Source organism: Puma concolor, chromosome B2 (assembly GCF_028749965.1).
Source record: "Puma concolor isolate L17-30 chromosome B2, mPumCon1.1.hap2, whole genome shotgun sequence".
NCBI classification, from domain to species: Eukaryota; Metazoa; Chordata; class Mammalia; order Carnivora; family Felidae; genus Puma; species Puma concolor.
In genome coordinates, this window is record NC_141671.1 from 15,362,721 (window position 1) to 15,384,791 (window position 22,071).

At 43.6% G+C, this 22,071-nt stretch overlaps 1 protein-coding gene and 2 long non-coding RNA genes across 10 annotated transcripts in view; all 3 read left to right on the forward strand.

Annotated features, from left to right (window-relative positions):
- Positions 1-1,263: 1,263 nt before the first annotated feature.
- Positions 1,264-22,071, forward strand: part of MCUR1 (mitochondrial calcium uniporter regulator 1) — a 29,272-nt gene continuing 8,464 nt past the window's right edge. Inside the window, exons 1-7 of one of the 8 annotated variants that reach the window (XM_086706230.1) lie at positions 1,269-1,846; positions 10,016-10,153; positions 13,849-13,952; positions 14,695-14,796; positions 16,299-16,340; positions 17,148-17,219; positions 21,712-21,765. In XM_086706230.1, coding sequence (XP_086562356.1) covers positions 1,414-1,846; positions 10,016-10,153; positions 13,849-13,952; positions 14,695-14,796; positions 16,299-16,340; positions 17,148-17,219; positions 21,712-21,765 — 945 coding nt within the window. In that variant the 5' untranslated portion in view covers positions 1,269-1,413. Of the gene's footprint in view, positions 1,847-10,015; positions 10,154-13,848; positions 13,953-14,694; positions 14,797-16,298; positions 16,341-17,147; positions 17,220-21,711; positions 21,766-22,071 lie in introns of all 8 variants that reach the window. The other 7 variants (XM_086706232.1, XM_086706231.1, XM_086706233.1 and 4 more) reach the window with 7 other exon arrangements.
- On the forward strand, positions 10,161-12,674 carry LOC147580753 (uncharacterized). The gene is made up of 2 exons (XR_015251054.1): positions 10,161-10,274; positions 10,504-12,674. It is a non-coding gene; the product is annotated as an uncharacterized LOC147580753 (long non-coding RNA).
- On the forward strand, positions 17,226-19,304 carry LOC147580754 (uncharacterized). The gene is made up of 2 exons (XR_015251053.1): positions 17,226-18,065; positions 18,306-19,304. It is a non-coding gene; the product is annotated as an uncharacterized LOC147580754 (long non-coding RNA).

Sequence of the window (22,071 nt, forward strand, 5' to 3'; positions counted from 1 at the left end):
ACCTCCCATCCTCCATACCTGATCACCCTGATGGGCTGTCGGCAAGAATCCTGTTAGGTTGGTTTAGCCAGAATCCATCTTCTGATGTTTCCTATCCCCACCCTGCTCTGTGGCTATGAATTCCCGTCTGTCCCTGCTGTGTTTGAAGTTGACCCCAATCGCTCTCCCCCACTGCAAAATTCCACAGTAGTGCTCCTTAGACCTATCAAGATAGCCCCCCACCCTTGAATAAAGTTTTCCTTACTGTGCATTAACAAGTGTCATTGAATAACTTTTTTCCTTTAACAAGGGATAAATGCACATATCCACACAAAGATGTATATAAGAATGTTCATAACAGCCGTATTCATAATAGCCAAAAACTGGAAACAAACCACCACATGCTGTCAATTTATGAACATAAAGGCTGTTGATACACTTTGCTAAACTGCTTTCCCTACCAGTTCTACAAATGTGTAACTCCTACTAACTTCTTATGGAAGTGTCAACTTGCACCTTAACATTTTTAGTTATTTGTATTTTGATAGCTACTTAAACCTTCCTTCCACCCCTTTCAACGCCATATGCACTCTCTTCTCTCTTACCAGCACTTTGTAGCTCTTAAGGCTCATTAAACATGCTTTCCTTCCATCATGTATGTGGACGTGTGTAAGAAAACTCCTGGAGGACAAGGACAACTCATTTTTCTTTCTCTCTCCAAGCCTTGAGCTTTGTGCGTTTCATTCCTTCACTCAGGAAACACCGCGTTCACACAACAGACCGACCTGTAACCGAGACAGGTGCGCTAGGCATTCAAAAAGTTCACTGAACTGAACACCACTAGTGTCAGATATCCTACGCCAGTAGCTCTCCGTTAACATACAAACCCCACGTTTTAAATTCCCCAGATTGTGTACTAATCCGAAAACAAAAGCTCTGAAGTTTATCCTTTAAAATGTATTGACTAAGTAAGCGCCGCTCCCTCGGCCCTGTTAATTCCTTAACGTGCACACCACACGCTGGGGGACTTCGACCAGAAAAAATGATCAGGGCAGCCTGGTGGTGCGGGGACTTTTCAAGGGATTCTGAAGGGCGCCAGGGTCATTAATTTCTTTGTAAGGACACCAGAACACTGAATATGCAAATCGTGGCAGCCCGGCAGGCAACCCAGATCCCGTAGCGCCCGCCGCCTCCACCCTACTGAGCTGGTCCGGGGCAAGTCATTCTCGCGGTGCCTGGGACCGTGCCCCGCCCCCGGCCCCGCCCCCTGGCCCCGCCCCTCCTCGGCGCGCGTCGGGAGCCCGGCAGCCCGGCAGCCCGGCAGGAAAGGGCGGGCCGAGGCCTCCGCCCACGCTCGCTCCTGCCGTCTGACACCGGCCGGCGCCGCGCGAGGGGCGACATGAGCGCGCGCCCAGGCCGGTGACCGCCGTGGCGATGGAGTGCGGCTTCGTCGCGGGCGGGAGGCCGAAGCGCCCTACAGGCCGCCGGCGGCTTCTGCTCTTCCTGCCCTCCGGCCGCTGCGGAAGCCCGGGCGGCCGCGGCGTCCCGGCGCGCCACTGCCTGTCCGCGCTGCCGGGGGCTTTGGGGGCGCTGCGGCCCCGCGCCCCGGCGGCCCGCGGCGGAGCGTCACGTGCCTCCCCGCTGCTCCTCCTCCTACTCGTGCCCTCCCCGCGCCTGGCCGCCGCCGCCTCCCCGCGCCGGCCCCTCGCGGAGCGGGAGCGCTCGCGTCCGGGGCCCTCCGTGCCCCCGGCCGGTCGCGGCGGCGCTGGGAGGTGCCCGCGGGGCCTCGCCCCGGGCGTAGCCTCGGCCGCGGGCCTCCTCCACCTGTGCCGCGGCCGGGTGGCCCCCGTCGCTTGCTCCAGGAGAGGTGAGGGCCGCGCGGCCGCGGGATGCGGGAGCAGCTCTGGCTTTAACCTCCCGAGCTGGGGCAGGGGGGAGGCTCGGCCACCCACAGGTCGGGTCTGCCGAGGTCGCCGGGCTCCTCTGGGGCGTGGGGACGAAGGTCTGTGCGGTGCCCTGCCCTGGTGACCCGCGGTCGCCTGGCCTTGGCCAGCCGGGAAGAGCCGAATGACGCGGAGTCCCGGGCACCAGGTGTGTGGCGCGCTGTTGGCTCGGGCTGCAGGGAGGACCGCGCGCTGGGCGGGGAGCCGGTGCTCCGGGATGCGGGGAGCCGCCTCGTGGGCGCCGCTGACTCGTGCGTCCTGTCGCGCCTGGGGTGCGGGCGGCTGCGGGGGTCTGCGAGCTTATTACCATTTTATTTCCGACTCTCATGGATTTTTTTTTTTAGGTTTATTTATTTTTAAGAGAGACAGTGGGCGGGGGAGGGGCAGGGAGCGAGGGAGACAGAGAATCGGACGCAGGCTCCAGGCTCTGAGCTGTCAGCACAGAGCCCGACTCGCAAGGAACTCACAAACGGTGAGATCTGACCTGAGCCACCCAGGCGCCCCCCCCCCCCCGTACCCCCCCTACTCTAACGGATTTATTAACTCCTTAACCACTAGTTGCCTGTTCTATGTTTCGCACTTTTCTGGGTCCTTGGGATGTATCAATTGACAAAATCTCGGATCTTCACTCTAGCAGAGGAGATGATACGGCTTGATAGCTTTAACTTACACATACACATATAATTTACATATACGTACGTAAATACTGTAGGGGAAAAAAAAAACAGAGGTGGTAAGGGTTAGAAGTGAGGGGGGCCTCCAGCTATGGATTTAAATGGGGTTATCAGAATAGGTTTCATTCAGAAGGTGGCATTTGATTAAATTCTGGAAGGTGAGGGCAGTCACTGCCCTGCATAAAGATTAGGGAAGTCCAAAAACAGGCTCAGTTTACTAGACAGCAAATGGTTGCTTACTAGATGCATCATTTGTGGTCATCTTTATTAATTAGCAAAGGGCAAACATATCACTTTGGGTGGGCTGTACGTATGAGTCGGTAGCCATCAGTAACTACACTGATGGGTATTTATTTATTTATTTATTACGCTTTTCTCAGTGGAAGTGCCCTGTGAATGTTGACCGTGTCTAAAATTTGAGAATGCCTGTGGCTGGGGGAAACTGGGAGAGGAAGAAAGTGAAGGGAGGAAGCTTTATGTATAAAGGGTGGAGAAAGAGTCGTGAACTCTGTCAGTGTCCTGCAGTAATTCTGAGTTAGAGATGGCTTTGGTCTTTATTTCAGTGCTTTTGCTACTTGCTTGCTTGCTTGCTTGCTTTTCTTTTCTTTTCTTTTTTTTTTTTTTTTTTTGACAGGCTGGTAACTTGTGATTTATTTTCATTTCATAATTCAAGATGCTGGGGCAAAGGGGAAGAGCCTTTTCTCATCAGTTTTCTGAGCGTGTGTCAAGAAGGAGGTCCTATTGGGTTAGTCTCAAAGGATCTCATTCTTCACAGTGAGAACGGATGCCTAACTATGGGGAAACAGACAGCACACACTTAAGGAGTGTGTGTGCCCATTAACTAGCAGCATAAGTTTTGGTCCTTTTTGCCTCCAGCCTCATGCTGTGTTCAGTACCAGAGCTACTGAGACTTGAGGATGTTACGAATAGGAAGTTTGTGCCTGGCTTCCTCCTCTGTTCAAGGCCAACTTTGGGCTGCTTTTGTATGTATTTTTAATATCCTTTTGATAGCCTGTTGGTGCCTCCAAAGGAGAATTCCACATGACACTTTAGCATAGCTCTCTTTACTTGCTTCCTGGTTATTGGTAGGAGTTCCCAGTTCTTGGGCCTCACTGCGTTGTCACCATAAAGGAGAAAAAATGAGTCAGAGGTATTCCACATGCCAGAATATTGGTCGTCCTCAGGCTCTGCCCTTTGACAGAAGGCAGGACATGCAGCTTCTGTGAGCAGAGGTTGGCCTGCCAAGTGACAAGTGGCCAGTCCTTTTCTCCACTTTTCAGATGGCAGTACATATTTTGCGACCGAAATAAGTTGTTTTTGGACGAGAAAAAAAAAAATCTGCGGTATCGAGGTTTGGAATTAGCTCTTGCTTCGAAAGTAGTTGTGATAGTTTATTGTGTGTGTGTGTGTGTGTGTGTGTGTGTGAGAGAGAGAGAGAGAGAGAGAGAGAGAGGTTTTAAATCACACAAGTGATTATTTTTGTTGGTTAAACAAGAAATTCGATACTAGAAAACTCCATCACTCTTCACAAGCCCCCTCTAGACTCCAGTGTTTTCAACTTGCGACCCATGGGACAGTTCAGCACAGTTGAAAGATGGGTGGGGTAACCTCTAGAGAGCCCCGTAAGAGATTCGGTCATTCATTTGTCCACCCCCACTGTTTCTCGAGCTAGGTCTGTTCTGTGTCAGGCAGACATTCGGGGTCTCTTCTCACGGAGGCCACTTTTATCTCAGGACTGGACAGAAAGGATGAAAAAAGACCAGATTTAACTGAGCAACTTAATGTAAAAAAGAAAGATCATTGGTGAAGAGGTGAAAGGAGTTGATTTCAAATTTTCTTTCTAGACAGTCTCATAATCCAGATCATAGAGTTCCCTTCAAAAATTTCTGGCGGTACCTGGGTGGCTCAGTCGGTTAAAGCATCCAACTCTTAATTTCCATTCAGGTTATGATCTCATGGTTCAGGAGATCGAGCCCCACGTCGGGCTCTGTGCTGACAGTGCAGAGCCTGCTTGGGATTCTTTCTCTCCCTCTCTCTCTGCCCCTCCCCTGCTGACACTCTCTGTCTGTCTCAAATAAACATTAAAAGAAAAAAATTATTTCTGGCCTGCAGCATGCCAGGCCTTCTGCTAGATGCTAACAACGCGAACGTGACTAAGACTGGCTGCTCTTGGGATGTTTGGACTAATGGATGATACAGATGTGGGAATAATACAGGGAGTGCTGTGATCGAGCTGTCTGAACTGGGCTGAGAACGCAGATAAGGAGCAATCAAGGCTGCCCCCTGCCCTGGGTGGAACTAGCAGACAGAACCATACAGAGTAGTGTAATGCTCTGCCCGGAACTTAGTATGTGCTTAGCAGATTGTAAAATTAAATGAAAAAGCGTAAAAAGGTTTCGTAAAATTTACCAGTTGAAAAAGGGGGGCAGAGCAGACTTAAGGTTGGAGTACCAAGGTTATGTAAGTGCAGGAAACGGAATAGCTTAAGTGGCTGGAAAGAAATCTGAAAGGGCAAGTGTGGGCTAAATTAGGACAGGCTCTGTATTTGTATGCTTTGCCAACGCCTTTTTTTTTTAAGTTTATTTATTGAGAGAGAGAAAAAAAATATGAGTGGGGGGGGCAGAGAGAGAGGGGAATACAGCAGGCCCTGTGCTGACAGCAGAGAGCCCAATGCGGGGCTCACACTCATGAACCATGAGATCATGACCTGGGCCGAAGTCAGACACTTAACCAACTGCGCCATCCGGTTGCCCCTTGCCAAGGACCTTATACTGTAGGCTAACAGTTCTCTGAAAGTAAGGGCCTTTTTTTGTTTGTTTAACCCGTAAACTCACACATACATATGATAGCTGTTGCATTTTGTATTTCATCAGTCTGCAAACCGCGCTTGGTACAAAACGATTATTGGATTTCTTGTACCTGATCCCGACTGAGCCTCTTTCCAAGGTGGGAACCACTGCTGTAGCTTACAGACAAGCATCAGATCTGTAGGGTCCTGTCCATGCCACACTTTTGCTTACGTGCAGTTTCCTTTAAAATGTTTGGAGGTGAAGGACTGACTATAGGAGCTGATTAGCTGAACTATCTTTCTAGTCACTTAGGGATCTTACTGAGAAAACCTTTGAACTCTGAGTAGTGACTGTTCTTTCTTCTACCACCCTTCTCCAAACCTGGCATCGTAGAAAAGCAAGGACAAATATGAGGCAATATTTTCATACAGCTATGTTTATTACATTTAAATGAAAGGGTTTTTTTTTTTATAACTTTTTTAACATTTATTTATTTTTAAGAGACAGAGAGAGACAGAGCATGAGCAGGGGAGGGGTAGAAAGAGAGGGAGACACAGAATCCGAAGCAGGCTCCAGGCTCCAAACTGTCAGCACAGAGCCTGACACGGGGCTCAAACTCCAACCGTGAGATCATGACCTGAGCCGAAGTCGGACACTCAACCGATTGAGTCACCCAGGCGCCCCTGAAAGGTTTTTTTTTTATATTGTTCATCTCTTTTTTTTTTTTTTCTTTTGCTGTCAAAGTGTCTTTTATAGTATGATTGTAATAGTAAGGAGCTATTATGTTTAAATGTCCTTTTTGACAGAATTACTCATTGGCATTGCAATTGTTACATATTTTTTAAAACTATTTTTATGGTTCATGAAATACAAAAGCCAGGGAACCTCGAAACAAGTTTACAAAATGGGTTGGATCTGTGGCTAAATGCACAGAAATTCGTAGAAAAGATAATATACAAATTGTTAGGACACCTCTCTCTAAAGATAGGCTTTTACAGAGACATCACAAAGAATGAAAACTATAGACCAATACCTCTTCTGGATAAAGACACAAAAATCCTCAGCAAAATACGCAACAAATCAAATCCAGCACTATGTAAGAAAGGAGTATACATCATGACAAAAGGGGATTCTGTCCCAGGAACTGCAGGTTCATTTAAGATCTGAAAATCAGTTCACGTACTGCACCGTATTAAAAAAATAAAGAAGAGAAACCACATGATCATCTCAAAAGACAAAGAATTTGACAACATTCAGCACCCCTTCAGATAAAAAGGTGAAAGGCATCTGTGAAAAACCCACAGCTAACATCATACTTAATAGTGAAAGACGAATACATTCCCACCAAAGATCAGGAGCAAATCACCATCCATCCAACATTGTACTAGAAATTCTGACCCGGTCAAGACAAAAGGCATCCAGATAAGAAGTAAAACTATCACTCTTCATAGATGACATAAAATCTTGTACATAGAAAACTCTAAGGAATTTGCTAAAAAACCATTAGAGCTAATTAACCAGTTCAGCAAGATTGCAGGATACAAGATCAAAATGAAAAATGTGTAAAAAAAAAAAAAAAAAAAATCAGTTGCACTACTCTACACTAGAATGAACAATCTGAAAAAAATCTAAAAAACAATACCCTTTATAGTAGCATCAAAAAGAATAAAATACTTAGGGATAAATTTAACATAAAAACCCACAAAACTTATATTCCACATGGTTGAAAATCTGTGTTTAACTTCTGACTTCCTGAAACTCTAACTGGTAATAGCTTGGCCAGAAGCTTTACCTAATAGACAGTTGTGTATAATATAATATTTTGTCTATGACATGTGTTCTATTCCATATAATAGTGTAAGCTAGAGAAAAGAAAATGTTATTAAGGAAATCATAAAGATGGGGAAATACATTTACAGTACTGTACTATAAAAAATCTGTGTATAAGCAGACCCATGTGGTTAAAACCTGTGTTCAAGTGTCAGCTCTTTTGTGAAACCTACATAACATTATTAAAAAATTAAAGACATAGGGGCGCCTGGGTGGCTCAGTTGGTTAAGCATCTGACTTTGGCTTAGGTCGTGATCTCACAGTGCGTGGGTCCGAGCCCTGCTTTGGGCTCTATGCTGACAACTCAAAGCCTAGAGCCTGCTTCAGATTCTATGTCTCCCTCTCTCTGCCCCTCTCCCACTCGCGCACTCTGTCTCTGTCTCAAAATAAATAAACAGTAAAACCAAAAAAAAAAAAAAAAAAAGAAATGGAAAGACATCCTATGTTCATGGATTGAATTTGTACTCCCCCAATTAATATATAGATTTAAAACAATCTCTCTCAAAGTTTCACGTGTCTTTGCAGAAATTGGTAAACTGATCCTAAAATTCATATGGAAATACAAGGGACTCAGAATAGCCAAAGCAATCTGGAAAAAGAACAAAACTAGACGACTCTTCCCTGATATAAAAACTTATACTACAGAGCTACAAGTAGTTAAGAAAATGTGGCATTGGTATAAGGACAAATACAAATCAGTGATATATAATGGAGAACCCAGAGATAAGCCGTTGTATTTTCAGCCAATTGATTTTTGACAAATTCCAAGATAATGCTGAAACAACTGGACATCCACACTCAAAAGAAGTTGAACCCTCATCTCACACCACATAAAAGTTAAATGGATCAAAGACCTAAATATGAGAGCTGAAATTATAAAACTTTAGGAAAAAAGTATAGGTGTAAATTTTTGTGTCCTGGAATTAGCCAGTGGTTTCTGAGATATGACACCAAAAACACAAGGAACAAAAAATAAATAAATTGGATTTCATTAAAATAAAAACCTATTGTGCTTCAAAAGTCACCGTCGATAAAGTGAAAGCCAGCCCACAGAATGGGAGAGAATATTTTCAAATCATATAAATAAGGAACTTTTTCTAAAATGTATAAAGAACTCTTAACAACCAACACAATAATAAAAAGATAACCCAATTTTTTTTTAAATGGACATAGATATTTCTCCAAGGAAGATATACAAATGGCCACTAAGCACATGAAAAGATGCTCAACATCAGGCATCAGGGAAGTGCAAATGAAAACTACAATGGACTATCCCTATGTTTATTGCAGCATTAGTTACAACAGCCGAATTACGGAAGCAGCCCAAGGGTCCATCGGCTGATGAATGGATAGAGAAGATGTGGTACAGATATACATCAGAATATTATTTAGTCATATAAAGGATAAAATCTTGCCATTTGCGAAGACATGGATAGAGCTAGAGAGTACAGTGCTAAGCGAAATAAGTCCTATGATTTCTCTCATATTTGGAATTTAAGAAACAAACGGGAAAAAAGGTGAGAGGGATAAGCCAAGAAACAGACTCTTAATCATAGAGAACAAATAAGTAAATACCATAGTTGAAGAGACATCTAAAGAAAATAATAATAAAATTGCAATGGGATACCACTTTATACCCCCTAGGATGATTGTAATAATAATAAAAAAAAAAAAAATTTCACGTATTGAGGATGTAGAGAAATTGTATCTGTCAGACACTGCTGTTGGGAATGAAAAATGGCATAGCCACTTTGGAAAATAGCCTGTCATAACCTCATAAGGTTAAACACAGTCACTATATGATGCAACAGTTTGAATCCTGGATATATACCCACGAGAACTGAAAACTGGTTCACACAAAATCTCATACACTAATGTTCCCAGCAGCATCATTCCTAATAGCCAGGAAGTAGAAACAACTCAAACGTCCTTCAACTGATGAGTAGATAAGAAAAAAATTGGTATATTCGTGAAACACAATGTGATTCAGCAATAAAAAGGTATAAAAAGTGCACGTAATTACAAGGTGGGTGAACCTTGAAAACCTCACCTCAGTGAAGGAAACCAGTCACAAATACCACATCCCTTATGATCTCTTCCTATGAAATGCCCAGAGTAGGCAAATGCGTAGAGACAGAAAGTAGATAAGGCGTTGCGTGGGGGTCAGGGAGTAGGGAGATTGGGGCGTGATACCTAAAGGGTATAGGGTTTCTTTTTCGGATGATGGAAATGTTCTAGAATTAACTGTGGAGAAGGTTGCAGAACTCTGTAATTACAGTAAAAATCGCATTGAACACTTGAAATGGGTGAATTGCATAGTATGTGAATTACATCTCAATAAAGCTGTTTAAAAAAAAGAGGGGTGGGGCGCCTGCGTGGCGCAGTCGGTTAAGCGTCCGACTTCAGCCAGGTCACGATCTCGCGGTCCGTGAGTTCGAGCCCCGCGTCGGGCTCTGGGCTGATGGCTCAGAGCCTGGAGCCTGTTTCCAATTCTGTGTCTCCCTCTCTCTCTGCCCCTCCCCCGTTCATGCTCTGTCTCTCTCTGTCCCAAAAATAAAAATAAAACGTTGAAAAAAAAAAAAATTTAAAAAAAAGAGGGGTGCCTGGCTGGCTCATTCAGAAGAGTGCGCGACTCTTGATCTTGGGGTTGTGGGTTTGAGCCCCACTTTAGGTGTAAAGATTACTTTTAAAAAATAAACGTAAAAAAAACCGGGTAGGCTTTTGAGGTATGCCATGTTCTTTCATGGCTTTCCTTTACCACCAGGTCCTGTTTTGAGCTTTATTGTCCTGTCCTTTCTAGAACTAAGCCTGTCTGCTGGAAGCCTGCAGCTGGAACACAGGAGAGATGTGGAGCACAAAAGGAGGGAGTTCACCTCTTGTGGGAACAGGAAGCTCTACTTCGACACCCATGCCTTAGTGTGTTTACTCGAAGAAAATGGTAATCCTTTTGTGCCAAGCTCAATGCCACAGAAAAAAAACACTGTAAAATATGACTTCTCATGATCTTATCTAATTTCTCATATTACTCTTTGACTTGTAAGTCTACAGGTAATCTTTTGGTCACTCTGTGTTTTTTAAGTTCTTTTTTTTTCAACGTTTTATTTATTTTTGAGACAGAGAGAGACAGAGCATGAACGGGGGAGGGGCAGAGAGAGAGGGAGACACAGAATCGGAAACAGGCTCCAGGCTCTGAGCCATCAGCCCAGAGCCCGACGCGGGGCTCGAACTCACGGACCGCGAGATCGTGACCTGGCTGAAGTCGGACGCTTAACCGACTGCGCCACCCAGGCGCCCCTGTTTTTTAAGTTCTTATTTTTTGCTTAAGGACATTTTCGCTTCATTGGTACAGTTGAGACTTTTCCCACCCATTTTCTCTCTGTCTGAGAGAAGTGTATTTTAAAAAAATTATTTTAATGTTTATTTATTTTTGAGAGAGAGAGAGAGAGACAGTGTGAGCAGGGGAGGGACAGAGAGAAAGGGAGACCCAGAATCCGAAGCAGGCTCCAAGCTCTAAGCTGTCAGCACAGAGCCTGATGTGGGGCTCGAACTCACAAACTGCGAGATCGTGACCTGAGCCGAAGTCGGACGCTTAACTGACCGAGCCACCCAGGCGCCCCAAGAAGTGTATTTTTTATGACATCATTCTAGAAGTACAGCGTTCTAGATAAAAATTTAGACACAAGTTAGCAAAAGTCAGGAATGGTTCCTGTGACAGCTGTCTGTAGCATAGAAGGGGTAGCTTTATTACTGTGCATGATGTGTGCTTTGAAGACTTCTATGAAATTAAAATTTTCCTGAGCAGCAATTGCTAATAATTCTAACTTGTGGCGTTTTTAAGTAGTCTAATATTTTCCCTTCTTGCTGTTCATTAACATGAAAGGTAGCTCTAACATATGTGACATTTACTGAAAGTGCCTTCGGTACATAAGTAACATTCTCTTTTATTTATGTTTTATTATTATTTTTTAAATGTTTATTTTTGAGAGAGAGAGAGAGAGAGAGAATGTAAGTGGAGGAGGGTCAGAGAGAGAGTGGGGACAGAGGATCTGAAGCGGGCTCCAGGCCCTGTGCTGACAGCTGTGAGCCCGACGTGGGGTTCGAACTCACAAACCATGAGATCGTGACCTGGGCTGCAGTCTGACACTTAACTAACTGAGCCACACAGGCGCCCCACATTCTCTTTTTGTCTCATCTAGACGGACACACCAATTCTCATTCTCTGTACTGTGACCCTTTACTACACTGTGTGGCTGTTTCTCCGGGCTACCCTGTGCTTCACTTGCCCAGGACATGCGATGGTGTGAGTTCTGCTGTGCTTGGGCAGGGGAGTTAGAAGTTCTGGGTTCAAGCTCTGCCCGGGGCCCCGCTGCACAGCCAGGCAGCTCTGTCATTCTTCCCAGTTTCCATCTCTTCATCTCATCGGTAGCGTCAGCACAATAAGAATTCCGAAGATCCTTTTGAGAATTAAAGGAAATACTGTGTACTTGAACGCACTTTGGAGAAACGGTCAAGCACTGTATCATAATTTTCACCACTTTGCTTCTCAGAGTTGAAACATTAGGCCTTTCTTTCACCAAAGTGTCTTTCAGCTCAGAATTTGGAAAAGAGCATAAGTGAGAAGAGGGGCATAAGAATTGTCTTGATAAGCAGAAGTCTTCCTACTTTTTCCTTTTTTGGATGGACCTCGTGTTCTTGCATTGAAAGTAACCCAACGTAAAAAGACACGTTCAAGATAATGGGGAGGTTTCGCTCCACGCAGGTGCGTGGGGTTGGTGAGGAAGCGTCACAAATTTTGCTAAGTGGCAGGGTAGCTGCAGTGGCCTCGAGATGGCCTCAGAGCTACGTCCCGCTAACAGGTGCGGTTTATTTCCCCTCCCCCCACATACAAGTCGATTTGGTTAGTTTTGATACATAAAAATTGTTCATGTTTAAAGTGTCTTATTCCGATGGATGTACTTCCTGCTTTTCTTGTTTTCAAACCTTGACCCCTGAGTGTTTGCATCTCTCAAGACCGGTGTTGGGAGGAACCCACTGCAGTGTAGGGCGCGAGGCCTCTTAGAGGAGCGATATGGGTCCCCGATGCCGTAGGGTGAGGCCCAGAAGGACCCGTCCAGGAACACCCCACCCTCTGTCCTCTTCTCCGCGGCTGTGTCTCCTGCTTGAGAGAAGTTCCGTCCGTCTTGCAGCTTCCCTGACCCTGATCGTGTATTGGTCCGTCCTCCTCACAAAACATTGATTTGTACCTGGTAACCCGGCAGGTTTTTAGGCCTAACTTCTGCTTTTTCTTATCCCTTTCTCCTCCCACAGCTGGCTATAAATTATAAGGTTGTGCAGTTGATCATCAGCATAAGTTCTCCTCCGGTTTCTCTTTCTCTTTACTCATCGCTGCCAAACTAATTATATTTAACTGGGAACCTGTCATAAAGTTTCAAAACTTGTGAGACGCATTTTCATTTTCATTTTCAAAAAATGGGGAAGGCAGAAAAGAAACAACAAAAAAACTGTCTTGAATCCCAATACCCCAGAGCTAAACAGCATTAACATTTTGGTGGGTAACCTTTTAGATGATTTTTCTAAATGTGCATGACCCACGTGTTGAAAATTTAAGGATTTCGAGTCAAGTGAAGGGAGTAGGTCTTTGGAGGTCCTTTTTTGTTTCTTTCAAGTCTTTGCCTTTGGTTTTTAAAAATTTTACTCCCATGCTTCGTCTGATCCAAATTGTATCAGTTATAACTTTATTCAGAGTGCCTTTAATTACAATAATCAGTAGATTCTTCCGTAGTTCTTATGGCTGGAAGTGTTTAATAGAAAAAAAATTACTTTCCAGGGACTTGGTTTTAAGCATTTTTATTAGGATTTCCAATGTGAAATGTAAATTACCGTCTACAGTTACTGGAAACAGTAACACTGCTGAGTTGGATGTTTATATAATTTAATTCAGTATCATTTACTGAGTAGCACCTGGCCCCCTCTCCACAAGTAACCCAAGAGACTTGTAGAGGAAACATAAAAGAATGATTTTGTCTTTTTAACATCAAATAAATTAACAGCTGAATTACTAGTTATCTTTATATGGTCAGTGATTTGACGGATTTATGCAGGTTATAAAACAGTTGAACTTTCCTACTTAGGTAAATTATTCTTTACTAACATGTACATTTTAAAATTCAGGAAAACATGTCATTCTAGAAAATGTAGACCACACAGAGAAAAAGAAAAATTACCTAGGGTCTTTGTTAAATTACAAAAGCAGTAAACTGCATCTGTAATTTTGAGTCTTGCTTTCCTTCCCTTGACCCCACACTTCAGGCTTCCTCTTTGTCATGAGACATTCTCTGGAAACATGATTTTTGACAGCTGGGTGGGATGTTAGAGGACACCAGCCCAACCCTTTATCTTACTTGGGGAAATAGACTCCGATGTGTCATGCTTGTCCAGAGTGACAGACACATCACAGCCCAGACTCTGGTCTCCTCACCTCCTGCCACACTGGGCTTTCTGAATTCACTTTCTCCCTTTCTTTGCATTGTCTCCCTTTCTGTGAAGGGTTTCTTTCTGGGTTTTGTTTTGTTTTGTTTTGTTTTCTGACAAACGGAGTCTCCAGAGTGTGACTGTCTGTGTGTGTTCGCTTAGGGTTTACCACCCAGCAAGCAGAAATCACTGTCTCTGCGTTGGTCAAGATCACCGATGCCAATATGGAGATCGTCTACAAGGATATGGTCACCAAGATGCAGCAGGTTAGTTGGGGCACTGTAGCAAATTTAAAGTCTGAAGCTGGGATGTTATTTGTGATATATATTTTTGGATAATATTCTATTGAAAAGCATATGGTACTTTTTTTTTTAATTTCTTTTTTTAATGTTTATTATTTTGAGAGAGGGAGACAGAGCACGAGCGGGGGAAGGGCAGAGAGAGGGAGACACGGAATCGGAAGCAGGCTCCAGGCTCCGAGGGGTCAGCACAGAGCCCGAAACGGGGCTCGAACTCACGAACCATGAGATCGTGACCCGAGCCGAAATCAGTCACCCAACCGACTGAGCCACCCAGGCACCTCTGAAAAGCATATGGTACTTTTAACCAGTAGTTGAGAGGCGAATGATTCCAGTGGCATAAAAGATATTTATTTGAAGCTCTTTTGTCCACTGTTGTAGAATCGTGCTGGAAAACTCACTATGCTTGAAAACAGACTGTTGCAGTCCACCAACCATACGCAACAAATGGCGATCTGGCCAGCACTGTGGCGGCGTGTTCGTGAGCCGCTGGCCCTCAGACTGCCACCCTTCTAACCGTGGCATGCTTGATGATGATACTGGACTTGGTCTTTACCGTTTTCCTTTCCTCATTAATAGAGCATGGCCTCGCTGCACTGCTTTTCTCACGTCCGCGTTCTTCTGGTTTCTCGCAAAGATGATACCAGGTAGGAGGCGGACGTCCTAGGCCTGCCCAGGTTATTGATCTGTTTTGTTTCTCTCTTCCTAGGAGATCACTGTTCAGCAAATCATGTCTCAGATTGCTAATGTGAAAAAAGATATGGTTATTTTGGAGAAGAGTGAATTTTCAGCCCTCAGAGCAGAAAATGAGGTAACACTGAAGAGCCCTTCATCCTTACAAAATAGTATCGAGACGTTGAGACCCAACACGCAGAGACAAAGTGCACGATAGACGTGTCTTCACCAGGTGCCCGCTACCAGTCAGGTCGAGAAGTAGAATGTTACTGGGACCCCAGAAATCTGCTGACCCCCACCCTGCTAGGAAACCACTAGCCTGGCCTGTGGCACCGTTGGCCAGTTTTGCCTTTTCCAGAACCTCATCTGGGGGAAGCATCCATTGTGGCTTGCAGCAGCAGGTTTTGCTCTTGTCCACTGTCTGTAGGGTCATGTGAATGTGCCACATTATTTTCCTGTGACGTACAGGCGATTGACCCCTGAACAACGTGGGTTGGAACTGAAGAGGTCCACTTACACAGTTCAGTGAATGTGTATCCTGTTCCTTAGGATTTTCTTTACAACATTTCCTGTTCTGGGGCACCTGGGGGGCTCAGTCTGTTCAACTTCCGACTTCAGCTCAGGTCATGATCTCACGGCTTGTGAGTGTGAGCCCCATGTCGGGCTCTGTGCTGACGGCCCAGAGCCTGGTGCCTGCTTCCAATTCTGTGTCTCCCTCTCTCTCTGCCCCTCCCCCTGCTCACACTGTTTCTCCCTCTCTCTCTTTCTCTCTTTCTCTCTCTCTCAAAAATAAACATTAAAAGATTTTTAATAACATTACCTTTTCAGTGGCTTACTTTATTGTAAGAAGATAGTATATAATACATATAACGTGCAAAATATGTGTCATGTTATTGGTAAGGCTTCCAGTCAACAGTAGGCTATTAGTTAAGTTTTGGGGGAGTCAGAAGTTATATGCAGATTTTTAACTGTGTGCGGGTCAGCGCCCCTAACGCCTGCGTTGTTCAAGGGTCAAGTGCATATTAAAATTGTTTCCAAATTTGGGTTCTCTTGACCAAGTGGTGCTGTAAAGAATCCCGTGGTTTGTAAAGTGCGGCCCGTGCTGTGTTTGCATCCTTCCTTTTGTTTTCAGTCCTCGTTAGAGTTCCGTAGAGGAAGTCCATTTATTACCGGCTCATCCTAGTCTTGTAAGAAGCCTTCTAGCAAAAGATTCCTTCTTTTGCTAGAAAATGGTAAAGTTTGAAACTCTCACACTTGTCCTTGAAATCAGCTTGTTTGAAGGCAGAATTCGTTCAAAGTTGAAGGAGGTATTAAAGAAAGCAGGGCCTCTGGAGGCAAACATGTATGTTGAAAACAATTGCATTATTGATTTTATGTAACTTTCGAAATGAATTAAAACTGATCTCAAGACAGGCACACGCGTGGTCTTACCCTCCAGGCCTGACAGATTTCTGCTGCGGGGGCTGTGCGGGTCACATTTCATTCTGAATGCGGCGAGGTTCGTGTTCAATGAGAAAAGAATCAGGAAAACTCATGCACATACGTGTCCTGATGTGTGTATTACCAAGTTTTGTGTATTTTTTTTCTAACCTTCTAAGCGTACCCTTGACTTTTTTTTTTTTTTTAATGTGTTTTTAGAAAATAAACCTCGAACTACATCGGTTAAAACAACAAGTAATGGTAAGATCCTCACTCCTGCTTTCTTGTTTGTACTTACATAAATGTAGTAATAAATATAATGTCAGAAGCCCTTTAATTCTATGTTAATTATTTGTGTAATATGTCTCAGAAGTACACATTGGAAGATTTAGCTAAGAACATAGTCACGGAATAAGTTAGCCATGTCTGTAACCAAATTCGTTAAGAAAATTGTGTTCTAGGATGAATCGGATGAGTTAGGTCATTTTTAGGTTAAAAAATTCTTAGGTAGCCATTTGGAACCTCTAGATCCTCTTAGAAGAGACTGGCCTTGGAGAATTACCTGTGGTTTTAAATGCTTACTGTGCCAGCTGTATGATCTTTTTCTTTTTTAAGTGGAAAGGACATGGATGTTAAGGAAGAAAAGGTTCTGGTGAGTGTCAGAAAGAAGGCTTTATTTAAACCAGAATTTAGTATTTTCCTTCTTTGAGCCCAACTCTGCTTTCCAGAGTGGTCCGGGGAATGACTTTTGCCACGAATTCTGTAAAGAGATTACACTGGGAATCTTGAGGTTAAAGGCGACAGTAACCCCCCCTGGACTGACTTGAGCATAAAAGGGGATTGTTTGTGTATACGACTGGGGACTCCCAAGACAGGGCTGAGTGCAGCCATGGCTTGGCCAGGGACGGTCCTCCTGTCTCCGTATCTCTGAGAGCCCCTGGCCCCGCCCCGTGCCTCAGCCTGTTGGCTCAGGAGAGAACCAGCAGGGTCACCATTCTAGGCTTCGCACCCCAAGGTTCCCCTTTCTCACTGTGGACTTCTTTCTTTCTTTCTTTGCCCTCCTCCTAGGATGAAGTGGTCAAGGTCCGGACAGATACCAAACTAGAGTTCAATCTAGAAAAGAGCAGAGTGAAGGAACTGGTATGTCCTTTCTTTAAAAACCGAGTGCGAATTCATTTCTCCGCAGGATGCGTACTTGGTCAGGTCTGAGTTTATTTACAGCTCAGCAGTGCTGTCACACACTTACCCAGGTATTGTTGGTAGGCAGCTTTCGCTTTAATTCTGTTTTTGGCTTACAGCTTAAATTTGATGCTTTCCAAAATGGCATTAAAATGCAAATTTTGGAGGGATGCCTGGCTAGCTCAGTCCGTAGAGCCTGTGACTCTTGATCTCAGGGACACGAGTCCAGGCCCCACATTGTGTGTAGAGATTACTCAAAATCTTTAAAAAATCTTAAAAAAAAATTTTTTTTTAATTAAAATCTTGGTCAAATCAAGTTTGAATCTTATTTCAGAGAGACTAAATTATGTGTTACTTAGATGTTACCAAAGAAACCAAACTCAATCTCGCTCTATTTAATCTGACTTAAACCTCCACGGGTCCTGATTTCTCAAAAGTTAAGTTGATGATCTGTCTTGAATATTAAATTATTAATATCAAATTGTACACTGAAATTCAGGATTAAAAAAATATTCCCATGTAAGCTTTTTTTTTTAAGTTTATTTATTTTTGAGAGAGACAGAGAGATGCAGAATCCAAAGCATAGTCTTTTTTTTTTTTAATAAAGACACCTTAATGACTTTATTGCATTGTTTTGAAATGCAAATTCTAACTGATTCTTTAAGTTATGTTAAATTGAAACTTTTAATTAGGAAAAGTAGTTGTATACATTTGTTACAAAAAAGATACTAGAGTAAGTAAGCCGACTAGTACTCATACAGCAATTTGTGGGATCACATACGGGGACCCAAGAAAACTGGAAATACAGTTCTGCTGCCCTTGCTTTTTTCTTTTTTAAATTTTTTTTTTTTCAACGTTTATTTATTTTTGGGACAGAGAGAGACAGAGCATGAACGGGGGAGGGGCAGAGAGAGAGGGAGACACAGAATCGGAAACAGGCTCCAGGCTCTGAGCCATCAGCCCAGAGCCCGACGCGGGGCTCGAACTCACGGAGTGCGAGATCGTGACCTGGCTGAAGTCGGACGCTTAACCGACTGCGCCACCCAGGCGCCCCAGCCCTTGCTTTTTCCAAACACGATGCAGATAAGTACTTTTTCCCCCCTCAGAACTTTCACAGTAATACTTTTTGAAAAGTTTATTATATTATAATCAACATATACAGCATTATATTCATTTCAGGCATACAAGATAATGATTTCATATTTGTATACATTGCAAAACCATCACCACTGTGAATCTAGTCACCATCTCTCACCATACATTGTTACAAAATTTTTTTCTTGCCATGAGAACTTCTACGATCTGTTCTCTTAGCGACTTTGAAATATACACTATAGTACAATTACCTGTAGTCACCATGCCTTAAGTTACATCCCAGGACTTACAGTGTTTACGACTGTAAGTCTGTACCTTTTGACCCATTTCACCCACCCTGCAGCTCCTACCTGTGGCAGCCACTAATCTGGTCTGTGTATCTGTTAGCTCAGGTTTTGAGGGGTTTCTTTTTGGTTTGGGGGCAGTTTTTTAGATTCCACATGTAAGAGAGATCATACAGTATTTGTCTTTCTCTTATTTAATCACCCGAGGTCCATCCGTGTTGTTCCCAATGGCGGGATTTCCTTCTTTTTATGGCTGAGTAATATTTCATACACACCCATATATACATATACACACACACCACGTTTTCTTTTTTTCTTTTTTCTTTTTTTTTGACGTTTATTTTTGAGAGAGAGAGATTGCACAAGTGGGGGAGAAGCAGAGAGAAAAAGAGGAAGACAGAATCTGAAGCAGGCTCCAGGCTCCAAGCTGTCAACACAGAGCCTGACGTGGGGCTTGAACCCGCGAACTGTGAGATTATGACCTGAGCCAAAGTCAGATGTTCAACCAACTGAGCCACCCAGGCGCCCCATACACACCACATTTTCTTCATTCACCCATCAGCAGACACTTACCTCTTCCACGTCTCAGTGATTGTACATAATGCTTCAGTGAATATGTTCTAATAAAGATACATGTTGAGTTGCCTCTGGCGATTTTTAAACCATCCATCTTCTTCAGGCTTTATTTCAATTTGATAGCAGTAGTTAGATAGTGTCTTTATTCTTAGGATAATGAGAAATAGGGGGTGCAAAGCATTTTTCACAAACGGAACCGGATACACCTGTAGAAACTGAGTATGCATTGGGGCGCCTGGGTGGCGCAGTCGGTTAAGCGTCCGACTTCAGCCAGGTCACGATCTCGCGGTTTGTGAGTTCGAGCCCCACGTCGGGCTCTGGGCTGATGGCTCGGAGCCTGGAGCCTGTTTCCGATTCTGTGTCTCCCTCTCTCTCTGCCCCTCCCCCGTTCATGCTCTGTCTCTCTCTGTCCCAAAAATAAAATTAAAAAAAAAAAAAAAAAAAAAACGTTGAAACTGAGTATGCACATTTGTCCATTGACTTCGTGTTTTTCACAGTCTGTAACCAAAATGTGCTGCAATGATAAATGAAGCCAGCACTCAAATGCAAATAGGTCCTTGACTTTATTTTAGAACTGTGTCTGGATTTCAAGAGTTGAGCTGAGCCTTGTTGTCCAAAATAATTATGAGGCCCATGTCACCTGTCTTTCTTGTCTTAAAAAACACGTCTCAACCATGAAGATTAAATCACCTCCTCCCGCTAAAATAGTTGACAATCATTAGCATACAATTAGTCTCTAGAAGAAGAGAAACTCTTTTAATTACATTTGTCCCTGTGGGTTATGTACCTAGCAGAAAATCGGAATGCACTTGATTTAGCCCATAGCTAACCAGGTGGGGAAGAAATACATCTAGGAGATGGGAAGGTATGGGATTGATAAACATGGGCTAAAGCCAGTGAATTTATGTGATTTATTAGCCCAGCTGAGAAATGGTTCTCAGTAATCCTTAACTTAGAAGACTCTGAAATGCAGGACAACCGTATATACTGTTTCGCAGCTGGCGTGGATTCAGTGTGCGTTGGGGAAGATGAGTTATTTGACCCTCCCTTTCCTCGTTTAATAAAGTTATCATTCTGGGCCGCCTGAATGACTCAGTAGAGCATGCGACCCTTAATCTCAAGGTCATGAGTTTAAGCCCCACATTGGGCGTGGAGCCTACTTAAAAAATAATAGTAATAAAATTAAAGTTATAATGCTGATTCAAAGATATAACTGGTGGCACTTCCAGCCAGTTTCAAAAGCAGTACAGCCTATAAGCTGCTTTAGGGTGGAGGAAGATGGAATCCCATAGAAGTTACTCTAAAATCCATGGCTATGTCAAGATTTAGGCTTTTCTTTTCTGTTTAGTCAAGACTGACTTAGGGAAGACTGGAGCCCAAGGTTTGCAGAAAGATCCAGTCCACCCTGCCCTCTTGTGGTGATTTGATGCATAGCTCTTTCCTTTTCTGAAACCTTGACATACAGAGAGGCGATGAGCAGTCTTTGGTCCTAGGCTATTCCTTGATTTGGGGTTTTGGGTTTTGTTGTTTTTTTGGTTTTTTTTTTTTGTCTTCTTTTTCTTTCCTTTTCTTTCTTTTTTTTTTTTTTTTTTTTTTTTTTTCATTTCTGGGCATCACTGTTTTTATACTCTATCCCCCTGGTATTGCCCGGAGAACATTTTATAGCTAGAACATTTCTAGATACTAGAGCATTGATTTTCTCTCCTATAACAATGTTAATTTAGTGACAAATTAAAAGCTAATTTTTCACTTAAATTATAGGTTTTCATTAATTCAGTTAAATCCTAATGCCCATTGCTAAGGTGGTATGTCTGAATTTGGTCTCAATGACAACAAAATTGCACTAAATCTTTGCATAAGCATTAATAGCCAAAGGCAAGATACCATTTTGATTCTGGGTAGTGCTAGTCTGTTCCTTTATTAACCCTGGATTGTGACAACACCCAAGTGGGTTGTTGTTGTGTAATTAAAACCCAACATGTGATGGTTTGTGCATTTCTTGTATTGATGTACTTAAATTGTATCTTTAGGCAACATGTGCGTCACAGAATAATATTCTTTGAAACTGTTTTTCCCCCAACTTTATAAAATTCCTATCTTTGTCTAAGCCTCAGCTAGTGACCAATTTTGTAATTGTGAAGGGATAGCTCCCAAACTACATCCTTCCCCACTTTTTTCAACCCTCACAACCAAAAGGCATCTGACTCAGCAGCCATGCAGATTGGTCCCCTAGTGGGAGGGGCCTAATGACATCACAGCGAAGCGAGCACAGGAGCAGGGGAGAGAGGTAGGGGGTGACAGGGTGATGAAAGGAATCCAGATACTGGAGCAGTGAGTGGCTAGAAATCAGAAAGTTGAGCAAACGCATCTACAGGAGAGGGGCTAGCAGCAGAGGTGATCTCTAGTGTTCTGTGTTCTTGGAAGTACGGAGAATGCAGAAGGAGGAAAGGGAGAAAGGAATAAATCAGAATCTGACCTGGGTTACATGTTTGTTTCAGTATTCGTTGAATGAAAGGAAGCTGCTGGAAATGAGGACAGAAATGGTGGCATTGGTAAGACATGAGACTTTCCTTGATGGTTGTGTCCACCTTTGCTTCATCCCACGCATGGTTACTGTCATTCGTGATGTGTCATAGGGAGGATGCACGCAGGCTCAGCGTCCTAGGGGTTTTCTTTTCAGTACACATGAAATCACCACCTGAACCACTTCTAAGTGAACAGTTCGATGGCATTAGGTACATTCACATCATGACACAACCATCACTGCCGTCCATCTGCAGAACTCTTGACCACCTGTAGAACTGAAACCACCTGCTACACGCTAGGTCGCCATTCCCTTCTCCCCTGTTCTACTCTCT